Source organism: Vulpes lagopus, chromosome 9 (genome assembly GCF_018345385.1).
Source record: "Vulpes lagopus strain Blue_001 chromosome 9, ASM1834538v1, whole genome shotgun sequence".
Classification (NCBI taxonomy): domain Eukaryota; kingdom Metazoa; phylum Chordata; class Mammalia; order Carnivora; family Canidae; genus Vulpes; species Vulpes lagopus.
The window spans coordinates 18,608,883-18,629,901 of record NC_054832.1 but is presented as its reverse complement, the minus strand read 5'-3'; the positions used below and the strand labels follow the sequence as shown (position 1 = coordinate 18,629,901).

General features: G+C 46.7%; 1 protein-coding gene and 1 long non-coding RNA gene across 2 annotated transcripts in view; one reads left to right on the top strand and one right to left on the bottom strand.

Annotated features, from left to right (window-relative positions):
* The window catches only part of SNTB1 (syntrophin beta 1), a 231,022-nt gene extending 218,642 nt beyond the window's left edge, over nucleotides 1–12,380 (bottom strand). The window contains exon 1 of the mRNA XM_041769285.1: nucleotides 11,553–12,380. Coding sequence (XP_041625219.1) covers nucleotides 11,553–12,084 — 532 coding nt within the window. The 5' untranslated portion in view covers nucleotides 12,085–12,380. The remainder of the gene's footprint in view (nucleotides 1–11,552) is intronic.
* A 371-nt stretch (nucleotides 12,381–12,751) lies between these two features.
* LOC121498900 lies at nucleotides 12,752–20,816 on the top strand. Its single transcript, XR_005989942.1, has 3 exons — nucleotides 12,752–12,937; nucleotides 16,062–16,303; nucleotides 19,002–20,816. It is a non-coding gene; the product is annotated as an uncharacterized LOC121498900 (long non-coding RNA).
* The last annotated feature ends 203 nt before the right edge of the window (nucleotides 20,817–21,019 follow it).

The following is a 21,019-nucleotide window of genomic DNA, read 5'->3' as shown; positions in this document are numbered from 1 at the left end:
TACTTGCCCACTTTCCCTTTACAAAACACTTTTCTGCATGTTCCTGCATATCAGCATTTTAAGACAAAGTTCACATTTGCCCACCAAAAACCACAGCAGCCTACGCTGTGATTTGGTTGATGGAAAATATCTGACGTTACTAAGAATCATCAATGAAGTATGCCCTTTGTAGGATCATAATTCACCTCTACAAGGCAAACCAACTCTCCCATGCCATCAGTTGCACCCTTCAGTTCCCGAACATGGCAAATCTCAAACTGTCCTTTGTGTCACCCAAAAGACTTTAGATCACATATGAAATGACCCCATCATTTCACTTATATGCTTGAACCCTTTATCTGCAAATAGTACTTAGCTTAGCATGCAACGTGACATATTTTATAGTTAGTAAATATTTAGTGCTTACTACGCTCCAGGCAATGAGCTAACCACTTTACAATGAGCTAACTTTTGCCCTTCACAATGAACCTACTGATTAAGAAGTTGAGGCTTGTAGGTAAGTAACCTGCTCAAGCTCACACAGCTAGAAAGAGGTAGAGTGAGAATTTAAGCCTAGATTGGGTAAATCCAAGACCCACTCTCTAAACCACTGCATGATACAGCTTTGAGAAAAGATAGAGATGCAATGAAACACGGGGACACCTGCACCCCAATGTTTCTAGCAGCAATGTCCACAATAGCCAAACTGTGGAAGGAGTCTCGGTGTCCATCGAAAGATGAATGGATAAAGAAGATGTGGTCTATGTATACAATGGAATAATACTCAGCCATTAGAACCGACAAATACCCACCATTTGCTTCGATGAACTGGAGGGTATTATGCTGAGTGAAATAGGTCAATCGGAGAAGGACAAACATTATATGGTCTCATTCATTTGGGGAATATAAATAATAGTGAAAGGGAATATAAGGGAAGGGAGAAGAAATGGGTAGGAAATATCAGAAAGGGAGACAGAACATGTAAGACTCCTCACTCTGGGAAATGAACTAGGGGTGGTGGAAGGGGAGGAGGGCAGGGGGTGGGGGTGACTGGGTGGCGGGCACTGAGGGGGGCACTTGACGGGATGAGCACTGGGTGTTATTCTGTATGTTGGAAAATTGAACACCAATAAAAAATAAATTTATTATTTAAAAAAAAAAGAAATTGTAACAAAAGGAAACAAGGCTGGTTTGAAGAGCAAGCTTCATGAACGGGGTATGCCAACTGCAGTAACACTTAGCACCCAGTCATCAAATTTGAGATGGAGCTCCCTGCATTCATCAACACGCTAATAATGATGGCTTCAAATCACAGGGAGGAGAAGTAGTTTTAAAAAGCACTAAACAAGTGTGGGTCATCATCCTGATTTCCTTAATAACCACTCTTGAGTGTGAACTTTTCCATCTTGTCTATCCCGCTGTGGGAGTGGGGCTCATTTGCATGGGTCTGTTAGGACATTGACTCCGTAGTGTGTGTTGCATATTTTCTCTTAAGTCGCAATCTGCAGGCCAGAGCTAAAGGCAAGCTATTATTATAGATCAAAGCCGGTGAAGTGGGTAATGAGGTTTGGTATATAAAACACTTGGTATAAATGCAGGGGAAATTCTGGCTTTTCTTTAACATTAACTGCTTTGAAATGCATCATTTGCAAGAGAACTCTTAGTAGGCCACTAGCTGCCGGAGAATAATTTCCCTTCACCAAACAGACCAGTGGTAGCTTCGGCTGGATGCCTTTCACAAATGTGGAGCCGTGTGCAGTGAGTTATTTTTAATACATACTCCACGGGGTGAGTGTTACAATGCACCGCGGAATGTGAAGAGCATCACCCACCACAGCAGAAACACAGAATTGAAGGACACTTCTGATCAGCTTCACGTAAGGAACAGGGTCTGAATTTTCAGGTTGCTACACAAGCTTTAAGAAAAAAAACAATTAAAATATCTAAGCAGTCAGTTTTCATCTTCCCAGGTAGAAAGTGTTCTTACATATTCCGACTGGTAGGTCCCTGAGCCACAGGGGAGCAAAGGAAAGGTGGTTATAAATATAACATTAAAAGGATAATTACATTTTCCAATAACTTTTAAAATTATGTCTGGCTCCTCTTTTGCCTTTCAGGACTGGTCTATGTTAAGTAAATGCTTTCCAGGTCTCTAAAGTGACTTCTGTAGTCTTCTTTTGGACAGACCAAGATATAGTTTTCATAATCGATGCTAAATGTGTATGATTACCGCAGTCCAATGGCGTGAGTGCTGGAGGATGGAAGTCATCAGAAAAGGTCACTAAGTCCTCAAATTGCTTTCCCTCTTCCCTTCTTTCTTTCCTTCCTTGTTGTCTTTCCTTCCTTCCTCCCACACTTACTCCCCCCAACTCACTCTCTCCTTCCCTTCTTCCTCCCTTCTGTCTACCCCTCTATTTTTTCCTTCCTAAGACATTTTAATTTTTTAAAATATTTTATTTATTTATTCATGAGAGACACAGAGAAAAAGAGAGAGAGAGAGAGAGAGAGAGAGAGGCAGAGACACAGGCAGAGGGAGAAGCAGGCTCCGTGCAGGGAGCCCGATGTGGGACTCTATCTTGGGACTCCAGGATCACGCCCCCAGCCAAAGGCAGACGCTCAACCACTGAGCCACCCAGGCATCCCCGCTAAGACATTTTAAAATCAGCCTACTATATGCCAGTACTATGCTATATAGGCTGGGGTAAAAATCATGCCACTTGTATGACTAATCTCAAGAACTTTATGATCAGCCTCAAATGCCCTACTTCTTTAATAACCTGTCAACTCCCTGAAATCAGAGGCCATGCCTTCTACCTCTCAGACTTTGTTTTGTCCACTCTACACGTCTGGAGTTTGTGTAGTATGCAGCAGGAAGAGCTTGATGGGTGTTAGATAATCTGGCATCCACCTCCCTCATTTACAAGGTAACTTCGGACCAGTCACCCCATCTCTGGCAATTCTATTGCCTCCGATACAAAAGGGGGACCACTACACCAGTCCAATCATCTGCAGAGGGTTGACCTGATGACAAAATCATAATGTGGGTGAAGCCACTTTTACAAACCTACGCCTTGCTGGGAAGGGTGCTCCTAAGCGTAACTCAGGGTCAAGTGTCTGAACATGGGTGCTGCTGCGTGTGGGCACACGAAGCTTGGTCACTTCACCGGAGCCTGGCCCACTTCACACTTCTTCAAATGTGAAACTTAGCATGACATTTCCCTGCTTATAACACTTCCCCCTGAGCATGAAATCGAATTCTATAATAAAGCCTAGAAGCCTCGGTTCCTGCTCCATTCTCTGGTTTCTCTCTTTTTTCTTTATCCATGCTCCTTAGCAAGCAAGCCACGTTTCTCCCACCCAGCCACACCGAGCTACAGGAGGTAGCCAAGCTCTTTGTTGGGCTGCCTTGTGACCTCTGCCTTCTATAGCCCTGACCAAGAATGGGCCAGAAGCTCTTCCCAGAGGCTCCCCCAGCATCCCTTGATGTAGCACTTTCTACTCCATGCTGTAGCTGCCTGCATAGTGCTTATCTGCATCTGTCACTATAATATTGTTTCTCAAGGGCAATGCCCTTGTGGTATGTGGCACATAGAAAACACTCAGTTAAGTTACTTAAATTAGACAGATAAATGAATGAATGAATGAGGAACTCCTTTGCCACGTGGCAGGTATGACTGTTTACTGTAGTGGAGGATATTCTTGAAGAATTCTCTAGGAACTCTGTACCATGACCACATCAGCAAACTAAATGTAATAGGCAGAAAAATGCCCCCTACCGCTACGCCCAAGATGCATAGTCTAGACTCCAACTGCAGGTTACCTTGCATGGCAAAGAGGAATCAGAGTTGCAAAGTGAATTAAGGTTGCTAATCAGAGAGGTTATAATTTAAAATATGTTTAAAATAGGGAAATTATCCTGGATTATATAGATATGACTGAGGTAGTCACAAGGCCTTAAAAATGCAAGAAGGAAGCAGAAGAGAGGTTGGAGTGTTTGGATGTGACAAAGACTCAAGTTGCTACCACAGGCTTAAAGATGTGCAAGAGTCATCAGCCAAAGCATTTGAGTGGTCTCCAGAAGATTCTGGAAAAAGTAAGGGGACAGATTCTCTTTTAGGGCCTCCAGAAAGGAATGCAGCACTGTGGACACACTGATGTTAGCTCTGTGAGCTCTGCCATCAGAGCTTCTGACTTTAAAAAACCGTAAGATAGGGACACCTGGGTGGCTCAGAGGTTGAGTGTCTGCCCTCGGCTCAGGGCTGATCCCAAGATCCAGGATTGAGTCCCACACGGGGCTCCCTGCGAGGAGCCTGCTTCTCCTTCTGCCTAGGTCTCTGCCTCTCTCTGTGTGTCTCTCATTAATAAATAAATACATCTTAAAAAAAAAACCTGTAAGATTATAAATCTGTGTTTTAATTTACTAAGGTTTTGGGTAATTCGTTAGAGTAGCAACAGAAAACGAATATGCCAGACAAGAAAGCAGAAGACCTGAATAGGACAAATCATGGGACCTCTTGGAGCTTCACTCTTCTAATCAACAAACTGAGGATACACGTCCCTGATCTGCTTCTCACATCAGGCTGTTTATGAGGGTCCAAAGTGATAAGGTCTGTGTTTGGATCTCAGCATCGGAACTTACTCACTGTGCTTCTTTGGCAAGTGACTGACTTCAATGATCCGTGCCTTGGTCTTCTCATCTGTAAATAGTACTGGGCCATTGTGAGAATCCAGTGATTCAGTCCACATAAAGTGCTTAGAACAGCATCTGGTGTGATGCAAGTATTACATAAATGCTAGCTTTTACTACATATGTAAAGAGTCTGCAAAAGGTCAGGTACTGCAGAGTCCTGGAGGGGGTATCTTCCAAGACCCCCACTGGATGCCTGCCTGAAACCACAGACAGTGCTGAACCCTATATATACTGTTTTTTTCCCTATACATACACACCTATGATAAGGTTTTATTTGTAAATTAGGCACAGTCAGACATTATCAACAATAATAATAAAATAGGACAATTATAACAATATACTGTCATAAAAGTTATGTGAATGTGGCCTTTCTCTCTCTCAAAATATCTTATCGTCCTATACTCGCCCTTCCTGTGATGATGGCAGATGATAACATGCCTACATGATGAGATGAAGCGAGGGGAATGACGTAGGTGTTGTGACACAGTGTTAGGCTACTACTTTCTCATGATTTGTCAGAGGATCATCTGCTTCCAGACTGTGGTGTGCCTCGGGAAACTGAAACCGTGGAAAGCAAAACCCCGGATAAGGGGGACTACTGTATAAAGTGGTATAGCAGAATCAGCATTCTTTTTTTTAAATATCTTTTTATTTATTTCAGAGAGAGAGCACACACACACACACACACACACACACACACACACACGCAAGCAGGAGGAACAGAGAGAAGTAGAGAGAATTTGAAGCGGACTAAGCTAAGCCCAGAGCCTGATGCGGGGCTGGATCTCACGAATCTGAGATCACCACCAGAGTAGAAACCAAGAGTTGGACGCTTAAGGGACTGTGCCACCCAGGCACGCCCAGAATCAGCATTCTTATGGAATGCTCGTTCTCAAGAGGGTGGAGGTTCCATACAGCCCCTTCTCAGTAGCAGTTCTGATATTTATGGAGGCATTTTAGAGGTTAAGGCCAGTAGCAAGGGCATCCTCCTAGCATTTAGTGATAGGAGCCAGAGATGCTAGACATCTTGCAACATCTGAGGCAGCCCTTCACAGTGCAAGAGTTTTCCAGATCCCAAATGATACCACATACCCCCACCCATCTTCAGTTTTGGCTACTCATTGCTGTGATTTTACATACAGGTATTAGCGTCTACCTCCTTCATTATGACCCCTGGTGTAGCTGTACTATGCATTTATCAATCGAAACTTTTTAAAAATAATTTACTCTTTTGCCCATTTTATTAATGTTAATAATAATATAATACTAGGACATTATGTTGATTTTTAAGTTTAATCTACAATTAAGCTATATTTTTTATGACATCTGTTTCATAAAAATAAAGGGGGTATTAGAAAGATTTGTTATGAAAAGTGTGTTGGCTCTGAATTTATAGGATGTGAAGTGAAATTAGGTTTAGAGATGGCTTAACCTAGCTCCCTGGCTTCACAATGAAAAAAAAAATCAAGGTCCAACAAGGTAAAAGCATCTTGCGAAAAAAGCAACTGCTACTTAAAATATAAGAGCCCAAGTTTCAAGACTCTGAATTTCAGAGTTCTTGGGTATTCTTTAAAAATCTGTACATCCAAGGGACACCTGGGTGGCTCAGCTGGTTAAGTGTATGCCTTCAGCTCAGGTCATGGCCCCAGGGTCCTGGGATGGAGCCCCACATCGGACTCTGCTCAGTGGGGAGCCTGCTTCTCCCTCACCCTCTCCCCTCCACTCATGCTCTCTCTCATTCCTTCTCTCAAAAAATAAATAAAATCTTTAGAAAAAAAGAATTCTGTACATCCTAAATAAAGTAAGATTCTTTACAGTACAAAGTCTTGTCCAATCTTGAAATTTCACGCCAATGAAAGCGCTGCCTCTGCCTTGTACCCCATCTCCCTGTCCTGCCAGTCCTCCTTCTACCACTAAAGGAAGGAATTGTGCAAGTGACATTTTAGATGATCTCAACAGCCAAGCATTCCTGGGAGCAGTGCTGGGGGAGGAGCTTTGATGGACAGGGTTCCTGTCAACAACAGTCTCTGACTTCTTTGAATTTCCACTTCTTCTGGTCCATAGGATACCTTCTTGGACCCAAATATGATGGCGTTCACCACTCATCCCCTCACCTTCCATACCCCAATATGAATCTTCCAGAATTCTGAGCTCTTCAATCTGAACAAAGTTATGGGGAAACTAATTTTATTGTTTCAGCTACAAAAAGGCTAAAAGATTCCAAATTACTATTTTGCTATCAATCTAAAGGCAAAAACTTCATCCCTACCCTGGCCTCGGACTACCAGGGATATTTCACAGCTGCGCCCAGGTCAACTCCACAGGGTGCCATTCACATTGTACTCTATGTACACGGTGTCCCCTGGAGTTATGAGGTTCAATATCTCCATGGCTGAATGCAGGGGGTCCCTGCTCCTACTCCCCCAAATGGGAAAGGAGTACATCATGTGAAGACGTCTGATCTTAACTTTGACGAGTACCTGGTTAAACACGGACTTCACTGGCCCAGTGCGTTCACCCTTTATTTTCAGCTTGAATTACAAGGTAAAGCTCCTTGCTGGCACGTGTTTCAATGACAGAGACCCTGCCTCACCGTGAAGTTGGATCATTATGGCAGCAGCTCTCTTCTGATAGCCAGACACTCAAGCATCAAGGTTTTTAGACTCAATCCTCCTTCCTGTCCCTCCCTTTTGAGCAGCCCACACAATTGCTTTTCCTCCTCAAGGCTGTCCCAAGCCCTTCAGCATATTTGAGAAGTGGGGAAGAACATCGGGAACCCAACAACTGAAGAAGATTCAACTGACTTAAGCACACAGTTGAAGGAGAGGCTCAGAATATCAATTTTACCTAGAAGTTACTACAAGGATGAGCTTTTAAGTCCGAGCTTTTAAGTCACAAGGATGAGCTCTTAGGTCAGACCTGGAAGCCTCCTCCCTAGGTTTCTTTGAGCAACTAACCGGCTGTCTGTAAACTTGTTTCCCTATCAGTAAAGTGAACAGTACTAGCCTCATAGAGTTATTTTTTTTTAATTTTATTTATTTTTAAAAATTTTTATTTATTTATGATAGTCACAGAGAGAGAGAGAGAGAGAGAGAGAGAGAGAGAGAGAGGCAGAGACATAGGCAGAGGGAGAAGCAGGCTCCATGCACCGGGAGCCAGATGTGGGATTCGATCCCAGTTCTCCAGGATCACGCCCTGGGCCAAAGGCAGGCGCTAAACCGCTGCACCACCCAGGGATCCCACCTCATAGAGTTATTAAAAGTGTAACGAACAAATGCAAGTAAAGCCTGGCATATAGAAGTGCTCAAGAAATGTCAGCTGCTGTAATGATTCCCTTCTCAGAGAGGAATGGTCTCCTAACATTACAGTTACATAATAATAAAAAAAATTGGACTTGGGCAGCCCAGGTGACTCAGTGGTCCAGTGCCGCCTTCAGCCCAGGGTGTGATCCTGGAGACCCTGGATCAAGTCCCACGTCTGGTTCCCTGCATGGAGCCTGCTTCTCCCTCTGCCTGTGTCTCTGCCTCTCTCTCTCTCTCTTGTGTCTCTCATGAATAAATAAATAAAATCTTTTTTAAAAAATTAGTCTAAAAATACGAAATACAAACTCTAGTACAGGACTCTCCCCTGGGAGAGGGAATGTCATCTTCATTTCATATAACATAACTAATCACAGCAGCCATTTGATACGCATCCTGTTTTCCTTTTGCATTTAGACTCTCTTCCATACAGCGGTCCTACAAAGTAAGAATGTCCAGAAGAAGTTTCTTTATTCTCATTTTTCAGAAGACACTGAGGCTCAAGGAGGTTAATCCTGTCACAGGCTCTGTAACTAGAACGCAGGTTTGGAATCTTGCTGTTCAGCTTTTCATTTCAGGGGGTTCCACTAGCAGCGCTATTGACTCTCCACTAGGGGGCGCGTGTCATTACATGGGGTGCGTATTGGCTGAAATTGAGGGACTAAGCTGCAAGGGCCAGCTCAAAAAAAACCAAACCAACAAAAAAAACCCACCCCCAAAGCAAAAAAGCAATCTAAAAACTGTGTACTCTCCATATAAACATATTTTTAAAACATCTCCCTAAGCCTCCCATCCCAGCAGATTACATCTATAAAACCATTCCCATGCAGAAACTCGGCAATCAAGAATGCATTTCAGAATACGGGCAAGTAGGTGTGTGATTCTGAAAAGCCCTTCCGGTGGTACTGACATGCCCCTTCAGTAGGGAATCCATGCACTACTATAAGCTACAAAGAGAGGACGTGTGATATTTGCTCTGATGGTGTATGATCACTCCTACTGCATGCACTCAGGACCAACACTTCAACTCAGAGCAAGAGACATTGTTTTGAGTGGGGCCTCTACTGGCTTCTCCCATTTGCAGTCGATCTCTGAAAACTCTGGCTGGGAATAAGACTGCTGCCCCCAAGCCCAGGTGGTTCATGTCCAGGAGGCCCACAGGCCTCCCCCGCCAGAGGTCCTGCCCGTAACACAGGATGACGTGTTGCAAGAATGTCACATCAGAGGTTTCTACAAAACTCACTCTTCAGTTGCTGCAGCCGTAAAGTCACATAACTGTCCGATTCCTTTTAAATTTATTTTCAACTGCAGGGAGTCACCTTTCCTTCCTCTTTTTTGGGTGAGAGATTTTTTTTCATCTCTTTGCTAAGTTATTATTCATTAAATTGAAACCAAAGAGAAGAAAAGACATAATGAAGGACATAAAAGACATAACGAATTGAAGGAGAAATGGCCTGCCTTTTGTTATCCCTGAGAGTTTATAGCAAATATTGCAAGCGAAGCAGGTGCCTTGCAGTTTATAGTCCAAACTAAACTTGCCGCAGATCCCACCTGCCTCTTGTCACACAAACCAACACACACTTGAGTCAAGAAAACTTTTTTCTGTTTACTTATGTTAATCATCAAGCCAAAGCAAATAGCCTTCCACTTTCTGGATCCAGGGCAGCTATTAAATATGAAGACATCACAAATCCTCTAGATAAATAAAAGTGTGGGGGGGAGGACCCTATGTATTCTAGGCAGGAGCTGGACTATCATGTACTATCAACTATCAGAGAGTTGCATCAGCTGTCACATGTAACAAAGCTGGTTTTCCAACTTTGAACTTTCTCGGTTTCACACACCAGCACCACATCTGGTGAGCAGGAAATTGACTTTAAGTCCTTAATTTCGGATTTAAATCAACCACCAGTTTACAAGATCTGGGTCGAAATACTGTGCGACCATGGCTATGGGCTCACTTATTTATTCACTTGTCATGCATATCCTTGAGCCCTGAAACTCAAGGGAGATGACCCATAACTAAATAAAAGACCCCAGGCAACTCAATCTACAGTGAGGGGGAAGCTGAGTAAATAGACAAAAATAATTACATGATATGTGTGCTAACTGAGGTTAGCACGAAACAAGCCATGGGGGCAGAGAGGCAGTGACCAAGTAAGAGATACAGATGTAGTGGGAAAGGAGAATGATTATCCACTTAATACCCTACTGCCCTTCTGCCCTCCTAACAGCACATAATCCCAAAAGGCTATAATAACTCGGCTACCTATTCCACTCCCTTGAAAAATTAGGGGATGGGGACATAGGATCTCAAGAGAGTCCCTTCCAAGAAGCCTCCCACTCAGGGGAAACTGTTTACAAATGCAAAACTGTTTCCACCCCACTCAGGAAAAATCCCAGGACGAGGCCAGGCAGAAAAACTGCCTCAGCAACCCTCCAGCCAGAGCAGCCTGGAATCCAGACTGACCGGCCAAACACCTGGCACCAGAAGGGAACCAACTTCTGCATGAAGCTGCAGCACACTTCCCCAGCCCTTGGCACAACTCCCCCAGCATAATAACCGGGGTTTCCAGTCTGCGAGGAGGGAAGTCCGGGAGGATGAAGGGGGTTGAGGGGGGGGGGGGTCCACACACACGGCCACGCCTCTCCGTCCTCTTTGCGGGGGGACTGAACCCTTTAAATCGGATTGCCCAGGCTTCTGAGAACATAGTGCCGAGGCACGAAGCTGTAGCCGAGTTGCGATTATTCATTCAGTGGGCTCTCACCGCCGCGTGGACGGCTGCCCCGGGTTACACTCGGCCCCTACGCTTCACTCGGATTATCCGCGGGGAAACAGGACACGCGGTGCACTAGGCCTGCTCGCCCAGCCCCTTCACACACCCCTGCAGGGTCCGGGCCTGCAAGAGCTCCCGGGTTAGGGCCGCGGGGTTAGGGACCTGGGTCGGGGACGCGGCGGGGGGGGGGGGTTAGGGATCTGGGTTAGGGACCCGGGGGGGGTTAGGGACGCGGGGTTGGGGGGGGTGGTTAGGGACCTGGATTAGGGGCATGGGGTTAGGGGCCAGGGTTAGGGACCTGGGTTAGGGACGCGGGGGGTTAGGGACTTGGGTTAGGGACGCGGGGTTGGGGGGGGGGGTTTAGGGACCTGGGTTGGGGGGGTTAGGGACCTGGGTTAGGGGGGCGCGGGGTTAGGGGCCAGGCTTAGGGACCTGGGTTAGGGACGCGGGGGCTAGAGACCTGGGATAGGGGGCGTGCGGGGGGGCGGTTAGGGACCTGGGTTAGGGGTGCGGGGATGGGGGTGCGGGGTTAGGGGCCAGGGTTAGGGACCTGGGTTAGGGCCGCGGGGATGGGGGGGTGCGGGGTTAGGGACCGGGGTTAGGGGCCTGGGTTAGGGACGCAGGGCTAGGGACCTGGGTTGGGGGGCGTGCGGGGGGGGTTAGGGGCCGGGGTTAGGGACCTGGGCTAGGGACCTGGGGGCAGGGGGGCTAAAGCTGTCCAAGCTCCCGCGCGCCGGCCCGGGCTGCGCGGGCACGTGGGGGAGTGCGAGGGGGTGTGTGCGCGGCCGCGCGGCGGGAGCCCCGTACCTTCCAGCAGCACCTCGCGGCCCGCGCGCTTCAGCGCCTGCACCGCCTCGTCGTGGGTGGCGTCCCGCAGGTCGGCCCCGTTCACCGACAGGATGGCGTCGCCCACGTACAGGGCCTGGGTCTGGTCGGCCGCCAGCCCCTTGAAGATCTTGCTGATGAGGATGGGCATCTTGTTCTCCTTGCCTCCCTTGATGCTGATGCCCAGCCCGCCCAGCTCCTGCTTCAGCACCTTCACGCCGCGCTTCTGGTTGGAGATGGACTCGGGCACCTGCTCCGGCAGGTCGGTGAAGGCGGTGCGGACCCCGGCCGGCGAGTCGGGGGGCTGCGCGCCGCCCGCGCCCCTGCAGAACGAGCCATTGGTGGCGGCGCCCAGGCCGTTGGACGCCGCGGCGCCCTCGTCGCAGCTCAGGACCAGCACGTCCTCGCTCAAGTTCACCAGAACTTTGTGCCAGCGGTCCCGCACCGAAACTTCCAGCAGCCCGCTCCGCGGCGCGCCGCCGCCCCCGCCCCCGCCCGCCGCCGCTAGCGCCATCTTTCCGGCATGCTTAGGGTGCCGCGGGGTTGCCGGAGGGGGAGTGGGCGCGGGCCGCGGGGGCCGCGGGGGCCGCGGGAGGCCGCGGGCGCGGGGCGCGGGGCGCCGCTCGGGGACTTGGCACGCGCGCCCGGCGCGAGGTGGCCGCCGCAGCGCGCTCCCCCTCGCCGGATCCTGCGCGGGGTGGAGCGACCTAAAAGAAGGAGAGACACACTCAGGGGAGGGGAAAGGAGGGGAAAAGGAAAGGAAAAAAAAAAAAAAAAAAGAGGCAGCAGCTGCCAGTGGCCAACGCGCCCACGGAGGGGAGCGGCGGGGCGGCGCGGCGCCGGGAGGGTCGGTAGGAGGAGGCGCGCCCGCGGGGAGGGGCGGGGGCCCGGCGGGGCCCAGGCGGCCGCTCACCTGCTCCGGCCCCCGCGCCCCGCAGCCCCGAGCTGCCCCGGCCCCGCCCCCCCTCTGCACCCTCCCCGCCCCGCGGGCGCCCACGCCGCACCTTGGCCCGGACCCGGCTCGCCCTGCTGGGCCCGGCGCTCCACGCCGCGGAGTCCTCCCCTCCCACCGCCCCCGCCCCACTGTCCCTGGGCCCTGCGGGACCCAGACCCAGACCCAGACCCAGACCCTCCTCGCAAACCCAGGCTCGGCTTCTCCCGCCGAGTTCCTCCTCACCTGGCTCCCCTCCGCGCCGGTTCCAGGTACACTCAGACGGAGGCCCCGGGTTCTCCGAGAGTCCCGAGAGCTCAGGATGAAGCGCCAGCGCAGCCCGAGTGCCCGAAACTTCCTCTCTCTAAATGCAGGCAGGACCTCTTTCCTCCGGATCTCTGGAGAGGCGTGTGCGCTGGCCGGTGGCTTTCAGCAGGTCACTGGCTGCCCCGACCCCAGACCCCAGACCCCAGACCCCAGGAGCTGATGCCTTTCCAGCTTCAACACGCCATAGGCAATCTGCTTCTCTGTCTGGTTCCGCCCCCCTCACCCCCACCCAGGGCGATTCCAAATGTTTCCTGGGACTTTCTCTTTCTTCCCCAAATCCAATGTAGGAGGTCCCACCGTTCGAGAACTCGGTGGCAATGGATTGTATCTGCAAAGTTCCCTTACTTGTTTGGGACTAGTTGCTAGTTACTTCTTGTTCCAGGGGGACGATATTCTTATAGTTGGGTACCTTACCAGGCCAATCAAGAAATGCCAACCTAACCCCAGTCACGCCTGAACCCCCTCAGAGTGTTCCCGGTCCTTGAACCTCTCAGGTTCTCCTCCCACCGTAATCAGGTGTCATGGGCCTCCCCACCAGTTTGAAGTCTTATCCCCCTCCCCCCAACTTTTCATCTCTCTCCCTGCTGTCTAAAATCAAAACAAAGCAAAACTCACAAGCAACCCAGCAAGGTTAGAAATCTTACCAAACACATTCCCACTGATGTGTATCACCATTGACATCATCGAACATTCTCTAATCCTTCCAGAATGATCCACACTTTTAACTGATAATGCTTTTAAGACGCAGTTGAGCCCCCAAAGGGTAGCTGGAGTTCCAGGCAGGGTCTCTGAATGAAATGAAAACATTTGGGCATCTTTTCTTTTTAAAGATTTTATTTATTTATTTATTTATTTATTTATTTATTTATTTATTTATGAGAGAGAGAGAGACAGAGGCAGAGACACAGGCAGAGGGAGAAGCAGGCACCACATAGGGAGCCCAATGTGGGACTCCATCCCGGGACCCCAGGATTATACCCCGGGCTGAAGGCAGGCGCTAAACCGCTGAGCCACCCAGGGATCCCCCATCTGGGCATCTTTTGAGAAGTCACTGGAGGCAGGTCAGCAGACACCCCTGGATTAAGCATTAATTCCTTTCCTATATTTTTATAGGAACTCCCTCATTTCCTATATTTTTAATTCACGGTTTTCTACAAGATCCGTGTTCTTTCGTGTAGAGGTACCCACGGCAGGGACAGCAGTCACAGGATCAGAGAGAGAGCCCATGCAGATGTACCACAGTTGGGATAGCCCTCTGCTTTAGAGGCTGAGGATTCACTCATTTCACTCTTTAGGGAAATCAGAGCCTAAGTGTCTACATAATAATCCAAAACACTAAGGAGGAGATAGACACCAGAACCCCGGTGTGGTGATTTAGAAATCAAAACCGGTATTTTCCATTTCCATCATGCCTGTGTCTCTGTGGTCAAGCAATGTGGGAGGCCCAGGCACAGCTGGAAGTAACTTATTGATTTGCTATAAGATTGTGCAGGCTCTAGAACGGTAATTTCTCAGAAGCCTTGTGATAAACACATTTTTTTCTGTGTAAGCAAACCTACATGAGAAGAAGTTGAAAGTGGCATCAGATATTTCATATCATCGGGCCTGAGGCATGTATGTTAGCTGGAAGTGGCTTTTTCAGTGAAATTGTAATAACAGTCCCTATTCTACATGCTTTACACACATTGATTTAATCCTCCCAGGAATTCTTGGGGGATCCTTACCATTATCATCATTCCCATTTCATAGGTTAAAAAGTAGAGATACAGGTTTATTCACTTGCCTGGGGCATAGAGCTAGTAAATGGCAATCAGGATTTGAAGCCAGGAATGAAGAGTCTGGACTCTTAACCACTGTCTTACACTCTCCTGAAGACTCAGAGCCTGTTAGCTACAGGGTTCACCTTGCAGTGAGGCCGGCCTTTCCAGTGGGAATGTCTACATATGCCCTGAATATAAACGGGTAGAGCTAGCCCCTGCCTCTGGCCTCTCCGTCTCCAAGGTTAGAGAACACTCTGCCCTTACCTAATTGACACTTTCTTTCTTTCTTTCTTTCTTTCTTTCTTTCTTTCTTTCTTTCTTTCTTTCTTTCTTTCTTTCTTTTTGGAAACATGTTAATATATTGAAACTGGTGACTGTTGTGGTCTTACAAGCCTAGAAGTCCTAGCTCATTTCTCAGATAGTTCTGCATCTCTGGCCTCTGATTGGTGATTTGGATTCTCAAAGGTAACCCTTATTTACCTCATTTCTTAGTTTTTTTTGCAAGACTTCAGACTAGTGCACTATATAGCCTCTTAATACAAGCCTTAATACTTGCAGATTATCCCTTCCTAGGTCTCCTTTTTTTTAAGATTTTATTTATTTATTCATGAGAGACATAGAAAAAGGTAGAGACATGGGCAGAGGGAGAAGCATGCTCCTTGTGGGGACCCCCTTGGGGGACTCGATCCCAAGATCCCAGTATTGTGACCTGAGCCAAAGGCAGATGCTCAACCACTGAGCTACCCAGGCCCTCGGTCTCCTTTTATTTATTAAAAAAAAAAAAAAAAAGAATGGTCACTGGAAAGTACTGAAAGGCCTCCCGGCTTCTTCCTTTCATAAGTGTGACATTTGAAGCCCAGAATAGAGCCACGATGGACCCACAGCCACACAGTAAGTTTGTGGCAAAGCTGCAACTGGACTTAACCATGACTATCAGCTTAATTCGGTATTCCCAAAATTATACCTGAAGCTCCCCAACCCCCTTTTTCTTAAACTAGATTTCTTTTGCATAGCTCTGTCTCCTGTTCTGTTTCCTCCTTCTGGCCTAAACTTTTGCTTTTCGTTTCCTACCCAGACAGACCTGGGAGCCTCCTCTGTGTGTCCCTTTCCTGCGAGATGTACATTTTCCTACAGAAAATGTAGGCTTACATTTTCTGCTGTGTAAACGTAGACTTAAAAGAGCAAGTCACATAATTCTCAGCTCACCAGCACCAAAGGTACATGAGCCAGCGCATCGTGTGGTGGGAGGAGCAGTGTTCATCCAATCATCCCACACAGTTTGGTTGCACACCTACTATATCCCAGGCAGCATTCTAGATGCTGTGATGTGGGAGCAAACAAACTGGTAAAGGCGTGCCCTATGGAGCTTGCAATGGACTGGGTGGTGGAGTGGAGGGAGAGAAAGACAACAAACACATAAGATATATATATATATATATATATATATATATTTTTTTTTTTTTTTTTTTGCAGAAGTCAATGCTGGGAAGAAAATAGAGCAATATGAGAGATTCAAGAGTAACCAGGGCAAGTGACTACCAGGAGTGGTGCTGTTAAGAAAAGCCTCTGTGAAGGGGTGACTTTGGAGTGAGACACTGATGATAAGAAGGGAATCTTGCAAAGATCTAGGGAAAAGAGTCCCAGGAAGAAGGATGTGCCGGTACAATGCACCTGAGACAGAACCTAGCTCGTCTGGTTCGTGGGACCAAAAGGAGGTCAGCGTGGCTGGGGCAGCCTGTGGGAGGAAGAGAGAGGTAGGGGCAAGATCAGAGAGGTAGGCTGGACCAGATCACAAGGCAGGGCCTTGGAGGATTGACTGCAACACAAAACTTCCTTCTTGACCTCTTTGAGCTTCAACAGCCAAACATTCTGGATCATCAGGGTCAGCCTTGATTTTAAATGTTACTTACTGTTACCTACTGAGTAACTTCTATTGGGTAAAACACATGATCCAATGCTTGGGTTTGGAAAATATCATCATCACTGTATTTTTGACACTGTTTCCTAAAGAGTAGGTGCAGCATCTTTAGGGAGATTTATCCCATATGCAGGATGGACAGTGGATACAAAGTGAATAGTGAAGAAGCAGAAACAAAGATCCTGATCGCTGGGGGAGGGAGGGTTGTGGAGCTTGCATGAGGGGTACTCGAAATGCAAAACTCCTACGGTGAGACCTGGTGATGTCAATACTATTGGCGAAATGCCTGCTTGTGGAGTACCCACTAGTGGGAGGAACTGAGAATGCTGCAGGAGGCCCACCCTAGGAGGCGAAGAGGATTCACACAGGAAGACAGACCCGAACACAGAAAGTACACGGTTCAGAAGGAGCTGGCTGCAGGGCTGAGTGGGAGATTAGTGGACACAGCTAAATCAAAATGCTGGCTTAGAGATTCTCACTTCAGAGGTGAAGCACAGAGACTGGGGGTGGCACCACACAGAAGGCCGAGCAGGTTCTTTCTTCTCTGGTACGCCCCAGTTGGCTAACAGGTGCATCATCAATTTGAAGAGGGTTGGCAAACACCCTCTATTGCGTGTGCCTGGCTATTCCCTGGGCGGGTCCCTGGTGAACTAGATAGACCACCCCCCAGACTATCAGCCTGCCAGGCAGTCAGGTGAGAGATCTGTGATTGCTCACACTGAGGTCAGAATGCTGCATGGCACTGGAGACGTTTTCAGGAGCCCCGCTAGTCCACGGCAGAACTGAAAGTGCTCAGATGTTTATCTTCCAGCTTCTCTGAGTTCCACCCCCTTTACTTCCCTTCCATAACAACCTGCTGTGGAAACAAACCTTACCCTAGTCTTTTAATATCTGTGATGTCAATTTAAGGCAATTTTCCTAAGGGGTTATACATTGGATGCTTTTTAAAACTGTGAGTGGTAGGAGAGTTCGTATTATGTAAAAGACACGTGGAACGAAATGGCTCTTTGAAATCCCTGTAGGTAAGAGAACCGTCCACATCCTGGGGACTTTAGCAAGTTGGTCTAAGTAGGCATAAAACATGTCCTGGTCCGAAGAGGATTAAGAAATTAGTTTCTTCCATACACATCTTTCAAATAATAGGAAATTAAAGAGACATGAAAGTTCAAATAACTACTTCAGGGTCTTGTTAAGCTGCTCCTGAGACTCCAAATGAGGTTGGTTAATAAGTTATTTTCAGAACCTTGGGAATCAGAGGTCTAGATATGAGGGAAATGCACTTTTTTCCACCGTGTCTCCACTTCCTATATGGAGTCATCACCCTGTACCCCCACCCCTTGACCCCATGAGACACTTCCTCTCTTACCCTACTTCACAACCGGATAGCCCATTTTTGTACATTACCCAATTTATTCCCTCCTACTATAGCAGGGCTCCTCTAGAGAATCTCCCTGCTAACTCCTTGTTCTGAACTCCTAGTCCATTAGTGTGGCTACGCACAGATCCTCATTTATCCTAGACCGATTGCTCACCTATTCCTCTCTTCCCTGAGTCTAACGGAAACGTGGGCTAGTTCCCAAACACCGTATCTCCCACCTTACTGCCTTCTCTGTCTAGAGCTTCACCTTTGTTGACTGCTCTGGAAGGCTCTCACATGTCACACCAATATTTTCAATGCCTAGTATTACCTCCAGAACACAACATGTTTATGGTCTTCCATTTTTCATCATTTAGTAAACCCTAGCACTTTCTTTAAATTATGTTCCGTCTTTTCCCCCAAGTCCCTAGTGATCTAAATATTTTTTAGATAATTTAAGCTCCTGGTTCATGTTTATTCCTTTTTAAATGCATTTCTCCACTATGATCCATCAGACATGAGTGTTTTTAAGGAAACGTCAATGTGTTCTTCCCCAAAATAGGGCTTGTGATTTGGAACTAGTTCCTTCACTTCTAGACCTTATTTGAGCTTGGAATTTTCTTTCTAATTTGATAGAAAGGTAGGAAATAAGGATTAATGACCCAATTAGTAATGAAATATCGGATGGCTTTTAGGTTTTGGAATCTAAAACTTAGATGTTAAGCTAAGGGAATACTCCCTTGTGCTCATGGGGGACAAGCTGAGCTTCATGAAAGACAAAGGTTTTGAGTTGAGTCTTAGGGAAGCACAGACTTTGGAGAATGAGATAAGAGAGAAACAAACATTCCTAACAGGAGGAACAACTTGGTCAAAGGCAGGAAGAAAAGTCTGAAAAGATTATCTTCACTGAGCAGGTGGGTTGATCAGCTTAGATGGGTTTGGGAAAGAAGTAAAGCCAAGATCTGGTGAAAAGATAGCATTATTAGTCAGAATGCTTGGCTCCAAATGATAGAATCTCAACCGACACTAAACACCGAATGGGAAATGCATGAGCTCACATAGCCAATTTGCTAAGGGCAAGAGAAAGGCCAGCCTTGAGTACAGCTGGAACTGATACTAGCGCACCTCATTCTTTCAGATTGCACAAGGCCAAACCATGGCCCCCGGCAGTGCCAAGGTTTATAGTACCCAGCTCAGCTTCCAAGAAGGAAAGGTCTCTTTTCCCCTCATCTCAATTAGAAAAGCGTCCAAAGGGAGCAAGATCGTTCAGCTTGGATCACATATCTACTCTGGTGGCTGAAGAAACATACCCCGATTGATGGCTCCCAGTGCAGCCCAATGGCTGGAATGGGGATGATAAGCAATCCACCAAAATAAAGGGATATATTTACTAGAATAAGGCAGGGAAGAAGACCAGGCCAGACCAAATTATAGTTCTATTTACCCTATATGTGGAATTTATCCTCAAGGTCCTGGGAAGCCACTGGTTCTTCCTGAATGAAGGAAAGTGCAATAAAAACAGATCCCGAGGAAGATTAATCTGTCGACAGAATGAGGAATGGGTTAGTTGGAGAGACTGAAGCGCCTTAGCAAGATTTCTTGTACACACGAGGAACACAAGTCTTTGGAGTGACTGAAGATGGGAAAACAGAAAGATTGTTCAGGAAACTAAGCCGGTATATAACAAGCTGTATTCATGTGGAAATGAAAGAGATAGTTTAAAGAAATATTGAACAGATAGTGATGATTCACCATATAGAGAACTAGCAAGAGGAAGAGGAGCCAATGAAATCATTAGTTTCTATTATATCTTTACACTCTGTTAGGCCCTGTACATACAAAACATATCTTTGATTCCAGACAGCAACCATTCGATATACATCATGTTATCCCCATATTACAGATGAGAATGTTCAGCTCAACAAGGTCACACTGCCTACAAGTTTGGATTTAAGCCTGTCTTACCCTCTGTGTCTCTCATGAATAAATAAATAAAATCTTAAAAAAAAAAAAAGAAAAGAAAAAAAGATTTGTTGAGTTTGAGGGGAAGGTAGAGCAAGCAACAAGTAGCATCCTAAAGGCATTGAAGTCAAGGGCCCAGATAAGGGTATTCTGGTGTCATTTGCTTAGTTTAGAGTCTAATGTGATCAAGGGAGAAACCTTAAGGAGAAAACAGCAGGGGCTCTCTCGTAATGAAAGCAAGAAAATGGAAAGTCAAAGGAAGATGCTTGAAAAATGTTAAAAACAGAATTAATAGGGTCTGGCGATCGATTTGGATATGGAGAGCAAAGGAAAAGATTGATTATGGACAGAGAAATTCGTAACTATATGCGAACTTTTGAATTGCTTCTCTGCATAATTATACCAGAACTATACGAAAATGCCCCCCCCCACCTCGTCCCAGTTAATTGCAAAACTTGGAAGCCCTGAGACAGAAGATACATTTGAAAGCAAAGGGTTACTGTCCTACTTCTGGGATGGAAATCAGAGCCCTCTCAGATATCACAAGACATTGAATTTTCATAGAGAGTCCAGTGGACTGAACTTCAAGGATGTATTGATGTCTTGAAAGCTCTGGTCTGCCTGGGCTGCCTCCTTTTTCCATTTCCATGGGTGTCAAGATTTTGTACTGCACGGGAAGGGATTTGTGGCTGAAGTAAGCAGGAAGGAGTTCGAGGACCATGCTAGAATAGAACGGCAAGTGTCGAGAGCAGCCCAGATGATTGGCATATGAAACAGTGAGGAAAAAAGACTTTCAAGGATACTTTATAGGAAACAAATTGTCAACAGGCTGACTCAAATTTCTATTTTTCATGTACTTCTATTAAGTATTAGTTTCTCCAAGGCAGGGGCTGCACTTAAGATTTTATAGCTGTCGTAGAATTAAAGAGATTCAAGGAAACAGTTGTGCTCAAACTTGGGAGTGAATTAAAACCACCTGGGGAGCATGTTAAAAAAGCAGATATTGAATTCAGTAATTCCTTCTAAGTTTATTAGCAAACATCCTTCTGAAATGAGGGTCTTTCTTCCATTTAGTCTTTTTTGTTGCTACTGGTTTTTAATTTCATTATGATGTAGAGTCTTATCTAATGAGCTATACTCCATTGCTATTATTATTCTGTTTTCTACTTAGGTATACCAAATTTGGCCAGTGTA